Here is a 19,564-nt window from a genome sequence, read left to right as displayed (position 1 = left end):
GTACTGCCCATCTGAACAAAACACTGATTTTTAAGTAAGCAACATGCAAGTTCTAAAGTTAATTTGTTAAAGGAGGGAAGAATCACTACATTACTTAAGTAATATAAAATCAGACTAGCTAGGAGGGGAAAAACCATATATTTGCATAGCGTTATGTTCTTTTTTAGTCTTTCAGATTTTAAACTCACTGAAACAGGTGGTTGCATCCAGTTTCTTTAGAATATCTCTTCACAGGTTAAAGAAAGATGGGAATTGGAGTTGGGGTTGGGTGAACAAGGAGAGGGGAGGAGAAATTTCTCTTTTACCCTCTTAGGGTCTCCAGCTAGGCCTAAGATTGAACTGACCTTAAGGCAGATTAACAGGAGAAAAGCATGCCAGTTTTATTAGAATTTTACATATATATGGGAGTCTTCACAGGAGGATGACGACCCGAAAAAGTGACCAGAACAGAAAGCTTAGATACCTTTTAGTCACACAGATGATAAATTCCTGACAAAATGGCAAGACAGAGGGTTTGGGGCTAGGGACAGTAAGTAAAATGACTAGGAGATCTGTTGGGGCATTGGGGGAGACTAGTGGAAGATACGGGTTATTTTCTTAGGTTGGTTCGTACAGATCCATCTCAACATCGATTTCCAGTCTCTGGTGATAGTCTTCTCTTTTTTGGTGCAGGGAGGTTTACCTTTCTCATGGAAAATCTGATTTATGTTTTAGGTAAAAAGGGGCAGGTCAGAGAGCCCTTTCTGTACCTGTTGTTTTTCAAGTGCCTTTAGCTCAAAATAATCGCTATGCCACAGCAGCGTATTTGGGGTGGCATGTTCTGAACTGCTTCCCAAGGCAGAAAGACCTCATCAGAGGGGCTGAGAAAGCTCCTTTTACTCAGGCTCCTTCTAGTGAGGAGGCAGTGTTACCTGATATTAAGAGTACAGGCTCTGGAGTTAGCCAGACTCTTGACTCCAGTCTAGAGTTTTGTTATCAGATGCCAACGTCATCACTCATTAGCTGTATGACCTTGGAGAAGTTACTTAACCTCCCCACCTCAGCTTCCTCGTTCGTGAAACAAGGATAATATTAGTACCTACCTTTTGGTTGTTTGCAAAGATTTAAATACCACTTAAAACAGGTCCTGGCTCACAGCATGCACTCAGGAAACGTTAGCTATTGTTATTTAACGATTTTTTTCATTCCAGATACCCATTGACAATATGACCAATGAGATGGAGCAGAGGGTTGAGCCTCATAATGATTACTTCAGTACTCAATTCCTGTTGAACTTTGCTATCCTTGGCACACACAACATTACAGTGGAATCTTCCGTGAAAGACGCCAACGGCATCGTATGGAAGACTGGTCCCAGAACCACCATATTTGTAAAATCCCTGGAAGACCCTTATTCACAGCAGATTCGCCTGCAGCAGCAGCAAGTCCAGCAGCCGTTACAACAGCAGCAGCAGCGAAATGCCTACACGCGGTTTTAGCCGTGCAACAGAGGCACTACAGACTTTCCAGGAACTGAGCAAATTAGCAAAAATAGTTTGCTTTTTCATATGGATAAAGGTACAAAAGTTAGAATATGGAGTCCGTTTATTCATTGGTTTCTGTGATAGAACATTCTGAAAAAAACATTTCTTTTCTTAAAAATTTACTTGGAGAAATCATTGGGTTCCTAACCAGAAAGATTTTTTTCCCCTTATTTCTTCTTAAACCAAGTCCTTCATCTCCTATTCAGCACTTTCATTGTTTTGCTATTATTACTTTTATTTTTGCTGAGCCTTCTCTTTTTCTTTCAGGAAAAGTCACATATTGGGATCATTGAATTAGTAAATTTGACTGCTTTCCTACCAAAATATATCACTTGCTGCCTGACATAGACCTCTAATTCTGAGCTGGGCCTTTGGAAGTTCTGACCAGTATGTGCCGGGTTTACCCAGGGTAGTAGAAACTGAGTACTCCCGTAGTTGGACTTGGAAGTGTCCCCTGAAACATCCAGTGTTGTGGATTATGAGAGCCTGCAGTCTAGCAGAAAGGAAACATCCTGCCGTATTATTTCACCTGTTTACCTATCTATTCTCTGCTAAAGCAATCGTAATTTATTGTTTTAGTGTTTAATTGACCCAAAGAGCAGCTAACAATTACATAGAAAGATTGGAAATTAATAATTTGTTTTTTCTAATATATGTGCAATTTTATGTAATACAGACTTTTTTTATTGTTTCTAAGAATGAAAAAAATCACATTTAATGTTAGGAGGGCAGATCTTTTCCTTTGATTGGTTTAGATTCTTCTTGGCAAGTTAGGTAGTGCTAAACTTGATTGTCTAGAAACAGCAGTCTCTCTATAATACACCCTCAGTTAGTTGGAATGCTCAGGGAATAGAAGTTTTCTCGTTAGCCAGAAAACCCCCTTTTTTTCTATGTCAATACTGGTGGAAAACCATTATAAAATATAATAATAATACACTTTCTTAACACAGTATACTACATGTAATTTAACTGTTCTTTCTTGATTTGGGATTGTTCAGTGCTTCAGGGTCATGATTTCTAGACATCAGGGATCACAGGATTGCAGACACTGATGATATGGGCACTTGGGCTGGAAGTAGCTCCCAAGGTGAAGCGCAGGGCACATTCCCTGGAAGTTTTCTTTTAAAATAAATCTCTCAATTGCTTTGCTCATTTTGCCGTTTTCTCTTTAAAGTCGACATTGACTCAAAGGAGGGATAGAGTTTAAAGGGAAAAAAATGAGTTTGGGGGATTTTTGTGTGTGTGTAATGTGGCCTCCAGGGCTGAAAGTGATTGGCAGGCAACTCGTGTCCCTCTAAGATCTCTTGGCTTCATGAGCTATTGTCCCAGCACAGCACTTCTGCCAGTGGCCAGGGCATTGTCATAAAACGGTGTAGATCTACAGTGTCCACTGTGGTTGATGCCCAGATGTACGCAGTACATGATGTGCACAGGCATGACAACATCTGGGAACATAAGCCTTAGGAAGAATTGCTAGAGAGTAGTGGGGGACGTGTGCAGGACCTCTTGCCCTTCTACCAGGTATGGAAAGAGCTGACCAGAAAGCCTGGGTTCCACTGTAGGCTCCAAAGAGTTAGCCCTGTGACCTGGGCAAGTGTCATCATCTCTGTAGACGGAAGTTTCTTTGTCTGTAAAATGACTGGATTAGACAGGACCTCTTGACTCCAGTCTAGAGTTTTGTTATCTGAAAGACTAAAGACAAAAAAAAAAAAAAAGTTCTTTCTTAAATTGAAAAAATCTTTTTCTTTTCTTTTCTTTTAAAGTGGCTATTTTCAGAATGAAATTTTACAATGTTAATTTTAGGTTTCTGGTGCTGTTTCAAGGCAGAATTGTCTGAAAAGAAGCAAATTTTGTAAACCACCAATTCCCCCAGTTCACTTTGAGACCTTCCCGTATTTTATATTCTTAAAAGATAGGCTTTTGATAGCTGTAGTTATAAACTGATTGATTTGGTATATTATAGAGCCCCTGGCACAAATTGGAAAGGAATTATTAAAATAAAAACAAATCCAAACAGTTTGGAGTGAAAAGTAACTCTGTGAAGCAAAAAAGGCTATTTTATTTTAGGATGTCCATTAGATCTGGAATTAGGACACCGATTTTATTTTTGGTATAATATCTACTGCATTTTTGGCATCAACTGTTAAACAGTTATTTGAGGTGGGGGGAAACTGTTTATAATTTCAACAGTACACTCATGAATGAAAAGGAAAAGAATACTCAAGGAAAGATGCAGAAAAGAAAGATAAACATACTGATTATGAAGTGAACATGTTCCCTGATTTTAGAAATATGAGTAATAAGGGCACTGGCCGATTGATTTAAGAAGACAGGACTGATTTTTCCCAGTATTTAGTGACTTTGCAGTATAACCTGGTGGCTAAAAGCCCAACCTTTGGAGCCACTCTGTCCAGTTCCAAACCCTAACTCTACCTAACTTTGTGGCCTTGGATGAGCTACTTAATCTCTCTATGCCTCAGTTTCCTTATTCCCCAGATCAGGAAGCATAATAGTGCTTCATGGGTTAGGTGTGAGGATTAAGCAAGTTAATACAGAATTGATATATATAAAGCAGTTAGAATGTGCCTCACACATAGTAAGCAGATACACATGAGTGTTTGCTGTTATTATTACCGCTATTATTATCCTCCCTAGTATTATTTTTCACAGTGTTAGATCAATTCTTTTTTTTAATAAGTTATTTTATTTTATTTATTTTATTTTTTTGGCTGTGTTGGGTCTTTGTTGCTGTGTGCAGGCTTTCTCTAGTTGCAGCGAGCGGGGGCTGCTCTTCGTTGTGGTGTGTGGGCTTCTCATTGCAGTGGCTTCTCTTGTTGCAGAGCATGGGCCCTAGAGCATGTGGGCTTCAGTAGTGGCAGCATGTGGGCTCAGTAGTTGCAGCTCACATGCTCTAGAGCGCAGGCTCAGTAGTTGTGGCGCACGGGCTTGGTTGCTCCGCGGCATTTGGGATCTTCCCAGACCAGGGATCGAACCCATGTCCCCTGCATTGGCAGGCGGATTCTTAACCATTGCATGACCAGGGAAGTCCATAGATCAGTTCTTAACCTTAGCATTTTATTTATTCAAAATAAAAGTTACCTTTTCTCTGCTAGTCAACACACATTTAAGCTATCTCCCCTCATATTCATTTTGGGTACATTGATTAAGAACAAAATAGCTTACTGTTGACCTAAACAAAATGGAATTTCTGTCTACTGCAGTGCTGAAATCCTATTTAATTAAAATATTTAAAGAAAAACGTACAAAGAAAATGATGAAAATACTTTCCAAAAGTACTGATTACCTTCAGTGGTAACGGCCATAGTATATTGACTATTTAGAAACTAAAGTACTATTGTAGTCCAACTTAAACTAAGAGATCTTGTGATGCGGCTTTCCAGCTCAAACCCACCAAGGTAGCAGGTAATTTGCAACTGAAGGCTGTCAGTCACTTTTCACATTGAAATATGATTCAGAGAAGAACAAAACAGCCAAACAAGATCTTCAGTCTAGGGTCCCAGAGATGTCAGTTTAAGTTCTATTTATACGACTCACTTGCCATGGATCCTTGGATAGGTCACTTGATCTTTTTGTGCCAATACATGCCAGCAGTATACTGAGAATAAGATGACCCTGCCATCTGGTATACAGAGTATATGCAGAGCTGTCTGACAGAACTTTCTGAGATGATGGAAATGTTCTAAGTCTGTACTATCCAATATAGCCACTAGCCACATAGAGCTGTTGAGTATCTAAAGTAAGCCTAGAGTAACTGAATCGTTTATTACTTTTAATTCAGTTAAACTTAAATAGCCTCATGTGGCTACTGCCTGTAGAACTGGACAGTGCAAGAGTAATAAGTGAAGAAATGAGATTCACTACTACCTTAGGACCTAGATAGTCCTTAAGTAGGTTTCTAGATAAGGTGTCTACACTGGAGTTATTTGATGCACCAAAGCTTTCACGTGGAAGAGTGTGGATGACAAGGAAGGCATCGGGGGTTCGTGTGTTTGCTTTGCTTCAGATAATACAGTACTGTGTTGCTCAACCACCTAGCCCTGTTCTCTCTATAATGTGCCCTTGGATTTAGGTTTTATCAGTCACCAACAGTGAAAGTATGATGGGAGTACTGAGAAGTCCCAAAGTCTGGTGAATTGGCTTAGATTTCCTGCCAACAGCACTCCAGGAGGCAGTGGTCTTCCCTTCCATTTCTTGCCCAGGAACACAAAGACCTTTCCATGGGCTGTGTATTTTATTGGCTTAACTGGCATTAGTCCACTATCCTGTGGTGCCTCCCAGTCTACTCATTCTATGAGCAATTTGATGTTTAATTGTAACAGATTTAAACAGAGGGTAAATCATGTTTTTTTTCTTAAATAACATACCAAGATCTGGAGTCATTGATTTTCACAGATAATGAAGAATGCGAAATGTAGATTTACTTATTTCAAATCTACTACAGTTACAAAACATTTTTTCAGTCTATATCTTTTCCCTTATCCTCCTGCTTACTTGCTAATCTCTCCCAGAGCAGTTCTCTCCTGCACAGTCCAGTTTGTTGTGCAATAATTGCGTTCTTTGCTTATTATTTAGGTCTAGTTAAAGATTGAGACTTGGTGAAATGAGTTTGGGGATTGTCTTCTTCATAGATCATGAGTACGGGTCTAGCTTTTGTCTAGTGATACTTAGCTGGCAAACTGAGACTAAAAATCTTTTTATTGTTGTTTCCAGATCATTTTTTCTTAATAAAATTATAAATGTGAGATAATACCAAATGAATCAGAACAATCAGGAAGATGAACATCTACCCAGTACCCTCAAAATTCAGATCGTAAGCAGAGAAGAAATACTCTCTACCTTTTGGTTTTCTCGGGAGATTTCGTTTGTGGATTTTGATGAAGCTTATTTGTGGCTTATTTGTATTTTAAAGAAAGAAATTTAAAATAGAAGACTGTGACAAGTAAAATAGAACTGAGTTAGACTGAGGAATTATGAGAAGATACCAATGTTTGCTTTTCCTGTTTCCTAAGATCATGGAAAGTGAAAGTAGGCCGGGCTGCCTCAATTTCTACCACTCCCACCCCCAGCTCCCCCACTGGAAGCAGTGAGGCTAAAGATGCTTTCTGTTTATGTGTCATCTCACACTTAGGAGATGAGCAAAGTGATGGCGACTTGTTAACACTTGTGTCCCCCATCCTTGCTTTCCCCTCCCACCTAGCAAAGGCAGCCGGTCCTGTGATTAGGAGGGTTAGTTCTGAAATCCCCCCAGCCCCTTCTCCCACTTGACAGGAGAAGCAGATGAAAAGGCTACTGTAGAAGTGCAAGTTGGGGAGAGGGGCTTTCCTGACAATGCCGGGCCCTGAACTGGGGTGAGAAATGCAAAAGGAAACTGACAGGGAGACCCCTCAAGCAACTTGCCGTCTCATTTGACAGAAAAGACCTATTTTTAGAGAATGTGGAGAGGGCTTTATAAAAGCTGTTGACAGAGCACAAAAGATGCCATTTCTGAAATTCTAGTAGCACCTCCCTTATATGTAACAGGACAGGCTCTTAGGTAATTAGAAAACTGGCCGTCATGTGGCATTTTCTCCTTTTCCAGCACTTCAAATGCAGTGTCCTTTCCTCCTCAGAGAGCCTCTTTTTGACATAAGCAGAGACAGTTGGGTAGCTACTACTTGGAAGCCAGAGAGGAACAAAAGAGCATTTGGAAAAAAGGTACACTCCTAAAGTGTGAAGTCAGTATTTAGCCTTGAGGAGATAGGAGCTTACACTCAGAATTAAATATTGTCTCCTGTTGCAGAAACTACTGCTTCTGGCCAGGCCGTTGGAGGACACGAACCCCTCAATGTCACGTTTCAAGGTATCAGGGCATTAGGGAGAAATGACTGTAATCACAGAATCACTTAAGCAAGATCATATCTGTCCTACTTAGTGGTTACAGTGTCCCCCGGGATGCTCAAGAGAGTATTAGCCCTGCCTGGAGTTGTCTCTCTCAGGGAGTAAGCACGTCTGGAATCTCCTTGAGGGCCCTTGGTGCAGGAGGGGGCCCATGCGTCTCCCCCAAGCACCGCCTCCCCCTGCCTCTCTCCCCTGCATGCTGACCAGGTTAGCTGATGGAAAGCACTTTTCCTTCATCCTAAGCACCAAGGTAACTCAGCTGACATCACAGGGCACTGTAGCTCAGTCAGCATTTGTCCATTCGTCTGAGCAGGCGTTTGTGAGCTCAGATTTCTCAGATCTGTGCAAAAGGCACAGCCAACAAGGACACAAACAATGTTGGAAACAGGTGATCTTTTATTCTTCACCAAATGTTGATTGAACACGTACAGGGTACCAGGAACTGGGAATACAGTCATAGACAAGTTCCCTGGGTTCACGGCCATGCCACTGCTTGTTTTTGCACAGGCTGTGGGAAACCCACCCTGGCCTTGATTATGCCAGGGCGGCCTTAGCTTCCTTGGTAGCTGATCATTTTCTCCAGTGAAAGTGGAGAGGAATGTGTTTAGACGGGACCATCCAGATCAGAGTCGCTGCTGTTTCCTGTGTGGCCTTTGGAAAAGCTCTCTCAGCCTGAAAGTCTGCTCCTTTGGTATCTAACCACCTTCCCAGTTCACTAACCCTTTCCTCACATCCCAGCTAAACCCCTCACGGCAGTCTTAACCTCCTGCTTCAATTCTGTGTTTGAGAGTATAGAAAGCTCCCCAAAGCCTTGGTCATAGGGAAATAGCTTTAAGCAGAATGCAGCCTCCCCTGACCCCAGCTACACCACATTGAAAAACCCATCTGCCCCTCCAGACCCAGCAGAAACCCTGGCCCTGATTCCTCCAACCAGACGTGGTGCTCCGTCTCCCTCTGAGACCAGTATCAAATCCAGTCTCGTGTATGTTCTGCTGCCTGACTCTTGGGGTTGGCATGAATGTGGACAAATGGTGGCTAAAATTACCATGTCCTGTTAATGAGAACAAACACCTCTGTCCACTGTCCCACACCCCACGTCAGCCCCCTGGCTGTTCTCCGAGTCTCTATTTACTCTCATAACATCTCTGTGAGCCTTGGCTTCTTCGTCTGTGAAATGGGGCTAATACCTGCCTGTTGAAGAGTTGTGAGGATTAAAGGTAATAATACATGCACAAAGCCGGCTACTGGCGGGCCCACCAAACGTTGCTTGCCTTCCGTGTCAGTGGTGGAGTGGCCAGCGTGGCCTGGTGGCCCAGAGAACCCCGGGGAAAGAAACGTCAGCTTCCTAAAACAGTAATGTTTCAGATCATCTCTGCCTTAAAGATGATGTCCCAGGTTTGAGGACTTCAAGGGACAAAAATTGACAGCTGAGAGGAGGGGGGTGGTGAAGAGGTTATGTTTTCTCTCGCCTCCTAAGTGTGTCTCTGTGTGTGTATGAGATATGTGTCTAGGCAGGGAGAAGAGCTGGCCTACTTTGGAGGATGGGGGACTGTCCTTCACAGTGTTGCCTCCCTCCTGTTGCCACTACCGTCACCCTAGTTCACAGCCTCATTATATCTTCCTGGAATATCACTTTCACTTCCTGTTTTTCCTGCTGCTAGTGTCTGCCTCCTCTGAGTAATCCTTATTCCCACTGCTTCCCAGTTCACTCATCTGGTCCAAAATCTTAATTCCCATTGGGTTCCCTATACAGCGTGAATTCTTCAGTATATCATTTAAACCCTTCCACAGTGAGACTCCAGCGTGGCAGCCAGGCCTCACCTCTCACCCCATCTCTGTGTGTATCCCAGCCTGTAATAAAACTAGCTTCCTGGGCATCCCACGAGCTTGGTTTGCACACTCTCACCATCGTGACTTTGTTCATATTTTCCCACCACCTGAAAACTCTTTTCCATCACTGAAACCCTTGTCGATCCCTCCGTGTTCTGATTCTCCAGCCAAGCCCAGGGTTCCTCCATGACCTGTATCATGTTCAATCTTGTGTGGAGCAGTTAGCCTGCCTGGCCCTCGGAGTCAGCATAAAGGTGGACATGTAGTGGCTAATGTGACCATGTCCCGCTGATGAGAAAAAACGGCTCCCTCCGCCGTCCCACCCCTCGTGACTATTCTCCAGCCCCCAGCCCTGGTTCACATCCCTGTGTGGAGCAGTCCCAGCTGGTCTGCCTACTGACTCAGTGTTCACCTACTATTTCTGAGCTGCAAGCAGTGTCAAGGCAGGAGCACACACCACTGCCATTGTGGGGGGCCTGGAGTGCAGCTCAGGTTCTGATCTGAGGTCTGAGGCAGTAGGGAGGGAACCAGAGCCTAGACTTGCAAGAAAGTAAAAATTTTAAAAAAAGGCCTGTTCATCCGTTTTTTGTTTTGTTATGTTTTTTCCAGCCGCGCAGCTTAGAGGATCTTAGTTTCCCAGGGATGGAACCCAGGACCCCGGCAGTGAAAGCCTAGAATCCTAACCACTGGACTGCCAGGGAATTCCCATCATCTGTCTTTTTCTTTAGAGTCACCTTCACATTCCTCCTGCACCAGCCTTCTCTTGATCAGAATGTGGACTATGTTGTTGCTCTGGGTGATTTGGGTTTCACTGTTGCCAGCCAGCTTTTTTGGGGGCACCTTCCTCCCTCCTTCCCTTTCTCTCTCCCTGCCTTTCTTTTTCAAGGGCTGATTGAGCACCTGTTATATGCCAACACTGCAGCAGGTAGAGTCCCTGCTCTCTGGAAGCTTTGGTTGGTGGTTGTCATGTGTGTAAGCTTGATCCATGTTTGTCCACAGTGCCAAGGTGCTGGGGTGCCAGTCGCACTCAGGTGAGACTTGAGCAGTCCACTCCATTGTCCTTCTCATAGACTGAGCTCGTGTATAAAGAGCTGCCTGAAAGACCCTGTGGGAGGTGGAGTGGGCAACGTAAGATGCCAAGGAAGACAAAGGCAAGGAGAGGAAGGCAGAGGTGGCCTTGGATTCTCACCACTCCAATCCAGAGCCAGGCGCAAATCAGACTCGGAGAGCTCCACGCTGATGCTTTCACTCCTCTGCGGGTCACCTATTAGATTGCCGGCCAGCTCATGTTTTCCCCTCACCTCCCACCCCCCATCTGCTTTCCTTTATACTTCTACCCTGCGAGCTTTGGACCACAGACTCCCTTTGGATGGCTGGACCTGTGACAGGTAACCTTGGGAGTCATCCAAGACCATGTTTTTTGCTATACATACAAACAGTAAAAAAGGACAGCCTAGCTGAGTTCCTGTCCAAGGTTCCCTGAACTGCCCTTACGTCCTTATAATGCAGTGAAATATTCATCTTTCTGCTTTTCTTTTGGACATTCCCCAATTTGTGATCTTTCCCTAGTCAGAGACATCCACAATGCCCTAAGGAGAAGTGGAGGGTTAAAGCAATACGCAAAGACAAAACAACCCAATGTTCAGTCTTTTTAACATCCAAAATAAGACATTGAGAGTGAAAAGGGATAGCGTTTTGGCTATAAAAACAGAAGAGAAAGAACAGTGAGATAACCATGGCTGCCGCTTTAGACGTGTTGACATTCTCATTGTTTCCTGAACCCCAGTGCATCTCACACCTCTGCACCCTTGTGGCACTTGGCATTCAGTGTGCGATGCTTCTTCTCCCCCATGGTTCTGCTTAGCAAGCTCAGTCCATCTCTGTAGGTTTACCCAGGTTGAAAGTCCTCCTCTCCAAGAAACTTTACCTGAAAGCCCCCCCAGAGTTGGGTGCTACCCTAGCTTTCTGGTCTACTCTCTGCTTATGTGTATCTCCCTGTGTACGTAGCTATCTCGCCTTCTATCTAAACTGTGAACATCCAACGGGAGGATTGGGAGTTCATCTTTGCATGCCTGCTGTCCAGCATGGTGCCTGGAACATAGTAGGCAGTCATTTGAGTTGAATTACTTAATGCAGAATTCAGTTTCTAATGACCTAGCCTTAATAGAGTTAACTGGTCCTAGGAGCCTAGCCACTGAGAACTAACTGTAAACTCAAGAACTATTGCATAACTAATGCTGGATATTTCTGGTCCTCAACTCAATAACTCAACTACTTAGGTGACCCTACTACAAAGGACCCAGCACTCAGGCAGCCTAATAATTCTGCAGCCAATGTTGCAGAGGTGCCCTTCCTAAACTAGTGGCCTAGCCCTGACCGTACAGCCTCCGAGTAGGAGTCAGAATTGGGCTGGACTCCTTTGTGACCAAGGCGAAGCTTTGTCATCCCTGTCTCTGTTCTTCAGTTTCTCTGTCGTGTGGTTGTGGTCCTAATTAGAAAGCTCTTAGAGGATCCTGAAAGGACTCTTATTGCACAGCTGCACAAAGGGTATTATGTCACCGTGGTATAAGAGCATGGCAAATAATATGAACTAGGAATAATAAGGGCACTTATTTCCAGAAGCACATTGGTTTAAACCACAAAAGCTCCTTGGCACAGGGCTTGAGGATTGTAAAACCTGAGCAATCAACAACCCCTGGGAGAGGGGAGCCCATGCCAGCCTACCGCTGGAGAGTTCATTTGGTCGTGGTGGGTGGGCCGGTGTTTTCCCTCAGGTGTTCTCACTTCGGTGAAATTTCCCTGCTGGAGTGAGCCCAGCCCATTTGCTGGGTTCTCGGGCGAAGTGGCCATTACTTCCGCTTCCCTTCTGCATAAAAGAAGCAAAGAACTGGCCTTAGCAAATCTCAGTTCTTTTCATTCTCTGTAGGATGAAGACAGGTCTCTAGATAATGGAAATTTCATGGCCACTTTTGCTTCTAAAATCTATATAGCCGAAAAGTCATCTGGGCCACACCTTGACCCGCCGTTGCTACCTCTGGTCAGAAACTTGGGAAAACCAGCCAGATGCACTGTGTCTATGAAAAACAAAGTCACCATAACAACCTGGTCATCCTGGAGTGGAAAACGATGTTTAAACATGGCTCTGACAGGAAGAAGGGCAGAATCTACAAAGCAAAATAATGGTGGCTCCTGGAAGAGACAGGCACATGTGCTAGTGGCTCCAGAGTTTCTACCCAGGAACCTTCATGGTTGAAAGTGGGCTTGAGAACCTGCTTGCCATGTTTGCGTAGGACTTTATCTGACCTGGGAAAACATCAGCTATTCATAAGAAAGAAGGAGGTGAGTGTGTGTGGGCATGGGGTGCTGGTGGAGGTGAAGAGGGGGTGGCTAAAGCCCTCGACCCTGCTCTGGAAATCAGCATTAGGCATGGGTAAAGATTCATCCTATATATACATGAAAGAAGCATTTAAACATGCAACGAGAGTCAGGGAACTTGGCCTCTGGGACCAGCTTTGCCACAAACTGACTAGGGCAAGTTATTTTCTAATGTAGGCTGTAGTGAGGGCTCTGCTGGCTGCCCATGGCTCTCCAGGAGGTTCTGAGGACAGATGTAGGACAGGTGTGATGTGTAGGGCAACCAAATAAACCTTGTCAAACCAACGTCAAGTAAAGGCCACTGCTCACCTGGTTTACCTGGTCAGGTCACCTGACCTTGATTTCATTGGCCTGGCAGAATCCACCCTGTCCAAATACCCAGAGGAGTTATACACCTGGGGAATGTATGTAGATGACAAAAGGAAGAGGTGAGAAACACTAAATCTGTGTGGCTGAAAGAAAACTGCATTGTTTAATCATAAATTTACCCAGCCAACCATGCATGTGATATGATAGGACATGACATGACATATGATATGGGATGATAGATGATATAATGATATGATGTGTTGGCTTCCAATTTCCTTCTGACCAGAAACCTGGAAAAGCCCCTTAATCAAGCATGACTGAGAGATGGGTAGAGAGGGATAGGATTATACATGGAAAAAGAACAGAGGTCGGGGTCACCCCAAAGTGTCTGGCATCCCAAATCTGCCACTTACCAGTTGTGCAATTCAAGGCACATTGCTGGAGATCACTGGGTCTCAATTCTTTCATTTGTAAATTGGAGAAAACACCACTACCTCATAGAGTTGTTGTGAGGATTAAATGTCAACACAGATATAAAGTATGTAGGAAGTATTAGATGCCCAGTACCAGCAGCTACTTGCTTGATTCTTGTTTGTAATACATTCTTCTTCCTCTTGCACGTTCCCAGTTCTCTCAGTCCTCTCCTGCTGTCCATGTCTCACGTCAAACTGGGCAGGAGTGTTCTTTTAAAAATTTAAGGTGCCTAAATAAGTATGGAGAAAATTCCACTGTTAGACAGTTGTCCCAACTCTTGGACAGAGTCCCAACAGAGGCCTAAGTCACCATCCCCAGCCTTTGCCTGCAGTGATGGGACAGTGGTACATGGCCACAGGGCCCCAGTTGAGGGAGGAGTCGAGCAAAGCCAAAGGGGTTGGCTGGAGATAAGCAAGGGTCAGCTGCCTGAATTAGGGATAACTCCTCATGTTGCTTCCAAGCCTGAGATACCATGATTCTTAAATCTTTCTCTGTCTACTTCATTAATCCATGTAGACCAGCTGACTCAACCAGGGTCGCATATTGAGCAATGGCCAGGCTGGGGTTAATAGCTCTGGTCTTTGAGCCATTATCACAGAACTGGCAGAGACCTTGAACCCATCCCAGTGGAAATTTCAGGGCTGTTCATGGAGCATTCGATGGGCCAACAGCATACCATGTTGATTTTTTAAATATTCCCTGATAATTTTCACATCAAATAGTTCCTGCTATGTTAATTCATTTTTTAAAATATTTTTTTTGGCATCTGTGGGCAACACAGAGTGTCCATTAAGTTCTCATTGAAGGTATTTATTTCCTTCTCTGATGATATTTCCTAACTGGAAATCAGTAGGGGGAGGCTCTGGGCAGGCCGTCCTGGCTTTCGCCTTAGCTGGATGCCAGTCTGTGTTAAATCTCCAGGCCACCTGCCAGACAGTCTTGTGATTGAACTGGAGAGTAGGAAATAGTGTAAAAGTGAAGCAGGCAGAGGCCACAGGCAAGAGTAGCTTGAGACAGCAAATAACACAATGGTAAGATGAGCAGGAACAGGATCAGATCTTCCCATGAACACATGGAGGTGTGGAAAGATGAACAACCAGAGGGGAGCAGCACCACGGAGACGGGAGGACTAGGTGTGGGCTTGAAGCAAAGAAAGGAAGCGGGGAGCTCCTTAGGGTTCACCCAATGACATTTGTCTTAGGGTTAAGTTATGGAAGCAGAACCACTATGAGTCTTATGGAATAAGGAATTTATTAATACTATAAGAATTAGATCATACACAATTGTGGGAGGAGCTGGGCAAGTAAAGAACTGAAAGTTCTTTCTTTCTTCTGAAAGTTCGGTGAAGGATCACCGAAAAGTCATTCACCAGCCATGGTGCGGGTGAACAAAGCAGAGCTTACAAGGAAGAGCAAGGCAGGGCTGGCTGCTGGACTGGGGCCACCAAGGGGCTGGGGTGCAATCTTTGGAAGGACGTGGCTCTTTGTAGCTACTGCCTCTGTGAGTTTGCAGCAAAGCATCTCATGGTATATGGGGGCATCACTGTTGGTCAGCAGGGCCGGCAGTCACAGAGGAGCGGGGAAGAGCAGGGACACACACGAGCCTGGCTGCCTCTCGGTGTGTCCCTCACCAGCTCCAGCCAACAGTGGCCTTCAGAGCGTGATGGCTGCTGTTTCACCGCCACCACCCACATGCAACTTCCCTCTTGGCCAACTTCTCACAGAGAAGGGGGTGCTGGGAAATATTACACCAGAACCTTCCAACGCTGATCTAGGAAAGACAACAGCACACTGAGCTCACCGATACACAGAGCCTCACATTTTTGAAGTCTCAAAAAGTGTGTGGTAGAGAGGAAAGCTGTCAGAGTATTTCTGTTCATCAAGACTCTGGGTTGCAAGTGACAGAAATTCTAAAACTGGCTTAAGTGAAAAAGAGGCTTTGGGGGGTGGAAATATTGGGGTAGCTCAAAGAATCCAAAGAATTCTTTGGATTTAGAATTAATCAGAGGGGGACTTCCCTGCTGGCGCGGTGGCTAAGAATCCGCCTGCCAATGCAGGGGTCACGGGTTCGAGCCCTGGTCCGGAAAGATCCCACATGCCGTGGAGCAACTAAGCCCATGCGCCACAGCTACCAAGCCTGCGCTCTAGAGCCCGTGAGCCACAACTACTGAGCCCGTGAGCCACAACTACTGAGCCCGTGTGCCACAACTACTGAAGCCCGTACGCCTAGAGCCCGTGCTCCACAACAAGAGAAGCCACCGCAGTGAGAAGGCCACACACCGCAACGAAGAGTAGCTCCCACTCGCAGCAACTAGAGAAAGCCCGCGTGCAGCAACGAAGACCCAACGCAGCCAAAAATAAATAAATAAATAAATTTATTCTTTAAAAAAGAGTTAATCGGAGGGAACTTAACACCATAAAACATACTCTCTTTCTTCGTTTCCATGTCTGTCTCTCACAGCCTCACCTCTGGATGGTGGCCTCATCCTCCCATCCTTCTTATGTGGCAGCTCTGGTGTCACAGTTATATAGCAATTTGACCAGAAAGAAGAGTTTCCCCACCAGCTTCATTTAGAAAAATCCCTGATTTTTTAAGGGGGGAGGGAGGGAGTTGGTCCTTAGATGAATACTCAGACCAATTGCTGTGGCCGGATGAGTGGGCTGTTGTTACGGTTAAGCTGGGGTCACATGTCCACCCCTGTGGCCCCAGAGGAACAGTCCAGGGCGCTTGGATCAGCGGCCCGGAACCGTATGGAGGGAGAAAGAAGTAGTTCCCCCAAGGAAGGAGGCTCTGTCCCCAGAAGAGGGGAAGGAGGTGCTGGGCAGACAGAAGTAACAGGGTCTACCTTGGTGTCTTAGGGGCTCAATGAAATGCTCTTCAAATTTATGCTTCTCATTCCTACCCATTTTCTTTAATGTTAAGGCCACTGCAGCAAGTTTCTGATTACACTGCACTGGTACTCCGAAGAGAACTGCTATAAGGAAGGAAATACTACCTTGTAAAGCGTGATGAGCAGGTAATAATAATCATCTCGGAGACCTAGAGATTGAGCAATTTGCTCAAGGCCACTCAGTTATTTAAAAAGGAGAGCTAGGACTCTGACAGCTATTCCCAAGCTGAACATTAGCAGTCGGGTTTATAGAGCACCTGTGGAGATTTGGGCCACTGTGAATCCATTTTCCAGAGCCTAATCAGATTGTTTTCCTGGACCTGAAAGAACAGACTGGGGCCAGAGTGATTACTCAGTGGTCAAAGGATAAAAGACCTGACTTAGAATCTGACTTCAGCACAGAGGCAGGTGGAGATGATTCATGGTGTGTGTGTAGACTGCAAGGTAAGAGAAATGTCACTGAAGTCATATACATCTTTTCTAGAAGGAAAAGAACCTGAGATTAGCGTTTTGAGTGCCCTGAAAAAGACAGACAATTAGTTATCAACTCTAAACAGAGTTTAAAATGTGCAGATAATTCTAAGACTTCTTTTTAGCTAACAGTGTAATTTATTTCTCCTCTCCTATTTGTCTTTTATACTTTGTCAGTGGTTTCCTCACTTGACTGTGCATCAAAATCACTTATGGAGCTTAAATAAAAAGAAGACGTACAGATGGCCAAGGGGCACATGAAAACATGCTCAACATCACTAATTATTAGAGAAATGCAAATCAAAACTACAGTGAGGTATCACCTCACACTGGTCAGAGTGACCATCATCAAAAAATCTACAAACAGTAAGTGCTGGAGAGGGTGTGGAGAAAAGGGAACCCATTTGCACTGTTGGTGGGAATGTAAATTAATACAGCCACTATGGAGAACAGTATGGAGGTTCCTTAAAAAACTAAAAATAGAGCTACCATATGGCCCAGCAATCCCACTACTGGGCATATACCCTGAGAAAACCATAATTCAAAAGGACACATGTACTCCAGTGTTCATTGCAGCACTATTTACAGTACCCAGGACATGGGAACAACCTAAATGCCCAACGATAAGTGAATGGATAAAGAAGATGTTGTACATATATACAATGGAATATTAGTCATAAAAAGGAATGAAATTGGGTCATTTGTAGAGATGTGGATGGACCTAGAGTCTGTCATACAGAGTGAAGTAAGCCAGAAAGAGAAAACCAAATATCGTATATTAATTCATATATGTGGAATCTAGAAAAATGGTACAGGTGAACCTACTTGTAGGGCAGGAATAGAGACATAGACATAGAGAATGGACCTGTGGACACGGGGGGGAAGGGGAGGGTGGGACGAATTGGGAGATTAGGTTTGACATGAATACACTACCGTGAGTAAAACAGATGGTGGGAACCTGCTGTATAGCACAGGGAGCTGAGCTCCGTGCTCTGTGACGACCTAGATGGGTGGGATGGAGGGGGATGGGAGGGAGGTCCAAGAGGGAGGGGATATAGGTAGACATACAGCTGATTCACTTCACTGTACAGCAGAAACTAATACAACATTGTAAAGCAATTTTACTCCAAAAATAAAAAATAAAAGCTTCCCAGTCACCAGGTCCCACCCTCATCCCCCCCATCCCTGCTCCACCACCATACCCCCTCCTCCAATTTCAAGCTCCATAGAGGATCCCAGTGCACAGGAAGGAGGAAGAACAACTCATGGTACAAAGGGCTCTCTCTCCCTCAGAGATCCTGTGTGCTTTTCCTTGCCCCACAGGTGTGGGAGCAAGGCCAGGCTGGAGAACCACGGATACAGCAGTTAAATGGTGTTTTTAAGGTCAGACAACTTGTAAGTTCTGGAACCAAGTGGACTGGAACCTGGATTATGCTGTTCGTGATCTAGTTAAAAAGGGCAACGAGGGCTTGGTCTTGACCCCTGGTGGAGTAGTAGCGGGTAAAAGAGGCCTGACTAATAAGGATATGTCTACTTCTATAAACAATCGATCAGAGTAGTACTCCTAGGTAGTATGCAGAAATTAGCACCTCTGACAGGCAGAGCCCTTCCTAAAATGTACCGTTCATGGACTCCTTCCTCACTGAATGAAGGTGCCATTTTTCCTGTTCTGGCAATTACTGCTGTGTGACCTTTGGAAAGCTGCTTGACTTCACTGTTTTCTTGGTTTCCTCATCTATACAATGAGAGTGTTGGGCTTGGGTCCTTTCTGCTCCTGTGCTAGATTATTATATCTCTTCAGTGAAGAGCCCTTGGGCATGATGTGATTGCAGAGCTGAAAAGAGCTCTCTGTTTTCTTAATGTCCATTGGACAAAACTTTTTATGTTGCAATATGATACAAGAAAAAGCATAAAATATGGTGATCCCTGGAGAATATGTCTTATGACTCAGTCGCAGGCAAGTAAAAAATGAAAATGTTTGACAGCAAAGGGAGTAGGAAGTATGCAGAACCAGTAGGCAGGGAGGCTGCAAATCCATGAAGAGGAGTGGGGATGGAGCTGAAGAGTGCCCTCAGGGGCTGGAGTTGACAAGAGAGGGGTGGCAGCAGCAAAGGTAGCTGATTTATTCCACTTTTGCCTGAAGAATGTCAGTCCTTGATGGATTCTTGGATGAACATTTGAAATCTAATCCCTTACTTCTGCCTCAGCCCTTCTGGAAGGGCTTAAGATTGTTTCCCCTACATTTTCCACTGCGAGCCCAGTAAACATAAAATAGACATTAGTGTCCTGAACGAATGAAACATTTATGTTGGTCCTTGCCCAGCCTGGCTACTAGAGCTGGGAGGAGAAACTCAGAAGCTAAGAGGGGAATTCAAAGAGAGACACAAACTCATGAGAATGACGTCAGGAGGGTTAAATCCCCTACAAAGAAGGGCCTTGCCAACCACGATCAGGGCCAAAAAAAAGGCCTATTGGGTCATGTTCAGAGCAAGAAGATGGGCTAGTCCTATAGCATGGGAAATAGCACAGTATTGACAAAGAGACAGCAGAGCCATTCAGCTCCTAAGTGCTTTCTCTCCTTCCACTACTGGAGATACAGGAAAGTCTCTGAATACCCAGGCTGAGCTCAGGGCCTGGCACGTAGTAGGGGTACAGTAAAAGTTTGTTCCGTGAATGAAGAATGAATGGGAGGCGGATGACAAGGAGAATGCTTTTCTTGAGCTGAACGGAGAGACCAAGATGTTTGAAAAGGTCCTGAGAGTCTGTGCTGTCACTTCAATCCAAATCAGGAGCG

At 44.6% G+C, this 19,564-nt stretch overlaps 1 protein-coding gene across 1 annotated transcript in view; it reads left to right on the top strand.

Annotated features, from left to right (window-relative positions):
* Positions 1–3,504, top strand: part of INTS7 (integrator complex subunit 7) — a 92,289-nt gene extending 88,785 nt beyond the window's left edge. Inside the window, exon 20 of the mRNA XM_079941688.1 lies at positions 1,191–3,504. Coding sequence (XP_079797814.1) covers positions 1,191–1,478 — 288 coding nt within the window. The 3' untranslated portion in view covers positions 1,479–3,504. The remainder of the gene's footprint in view (positions 1–1,190) is intronic.
* The last annotated feature ends 16,060 nt before the right edge of the window (positions 3,505–19,564 follow it).

This window comes from Stenella coeruleoalba, assembly GCF_951394435.1.
Source record: "Stenella coeruleoalba genome assembly, chromosome: 1".
NCBI lineage: Eukaryota > Metazoa > Chordata > Mammalia > Artiodactyla > Delphinidae > Stenella > Stenella coeruleoalba.
The sequence above is the reverse complement of the archived record's forward strand: the minus strand, read 5'-3'. Positions and strand labels throughout refer to the sequence as shown.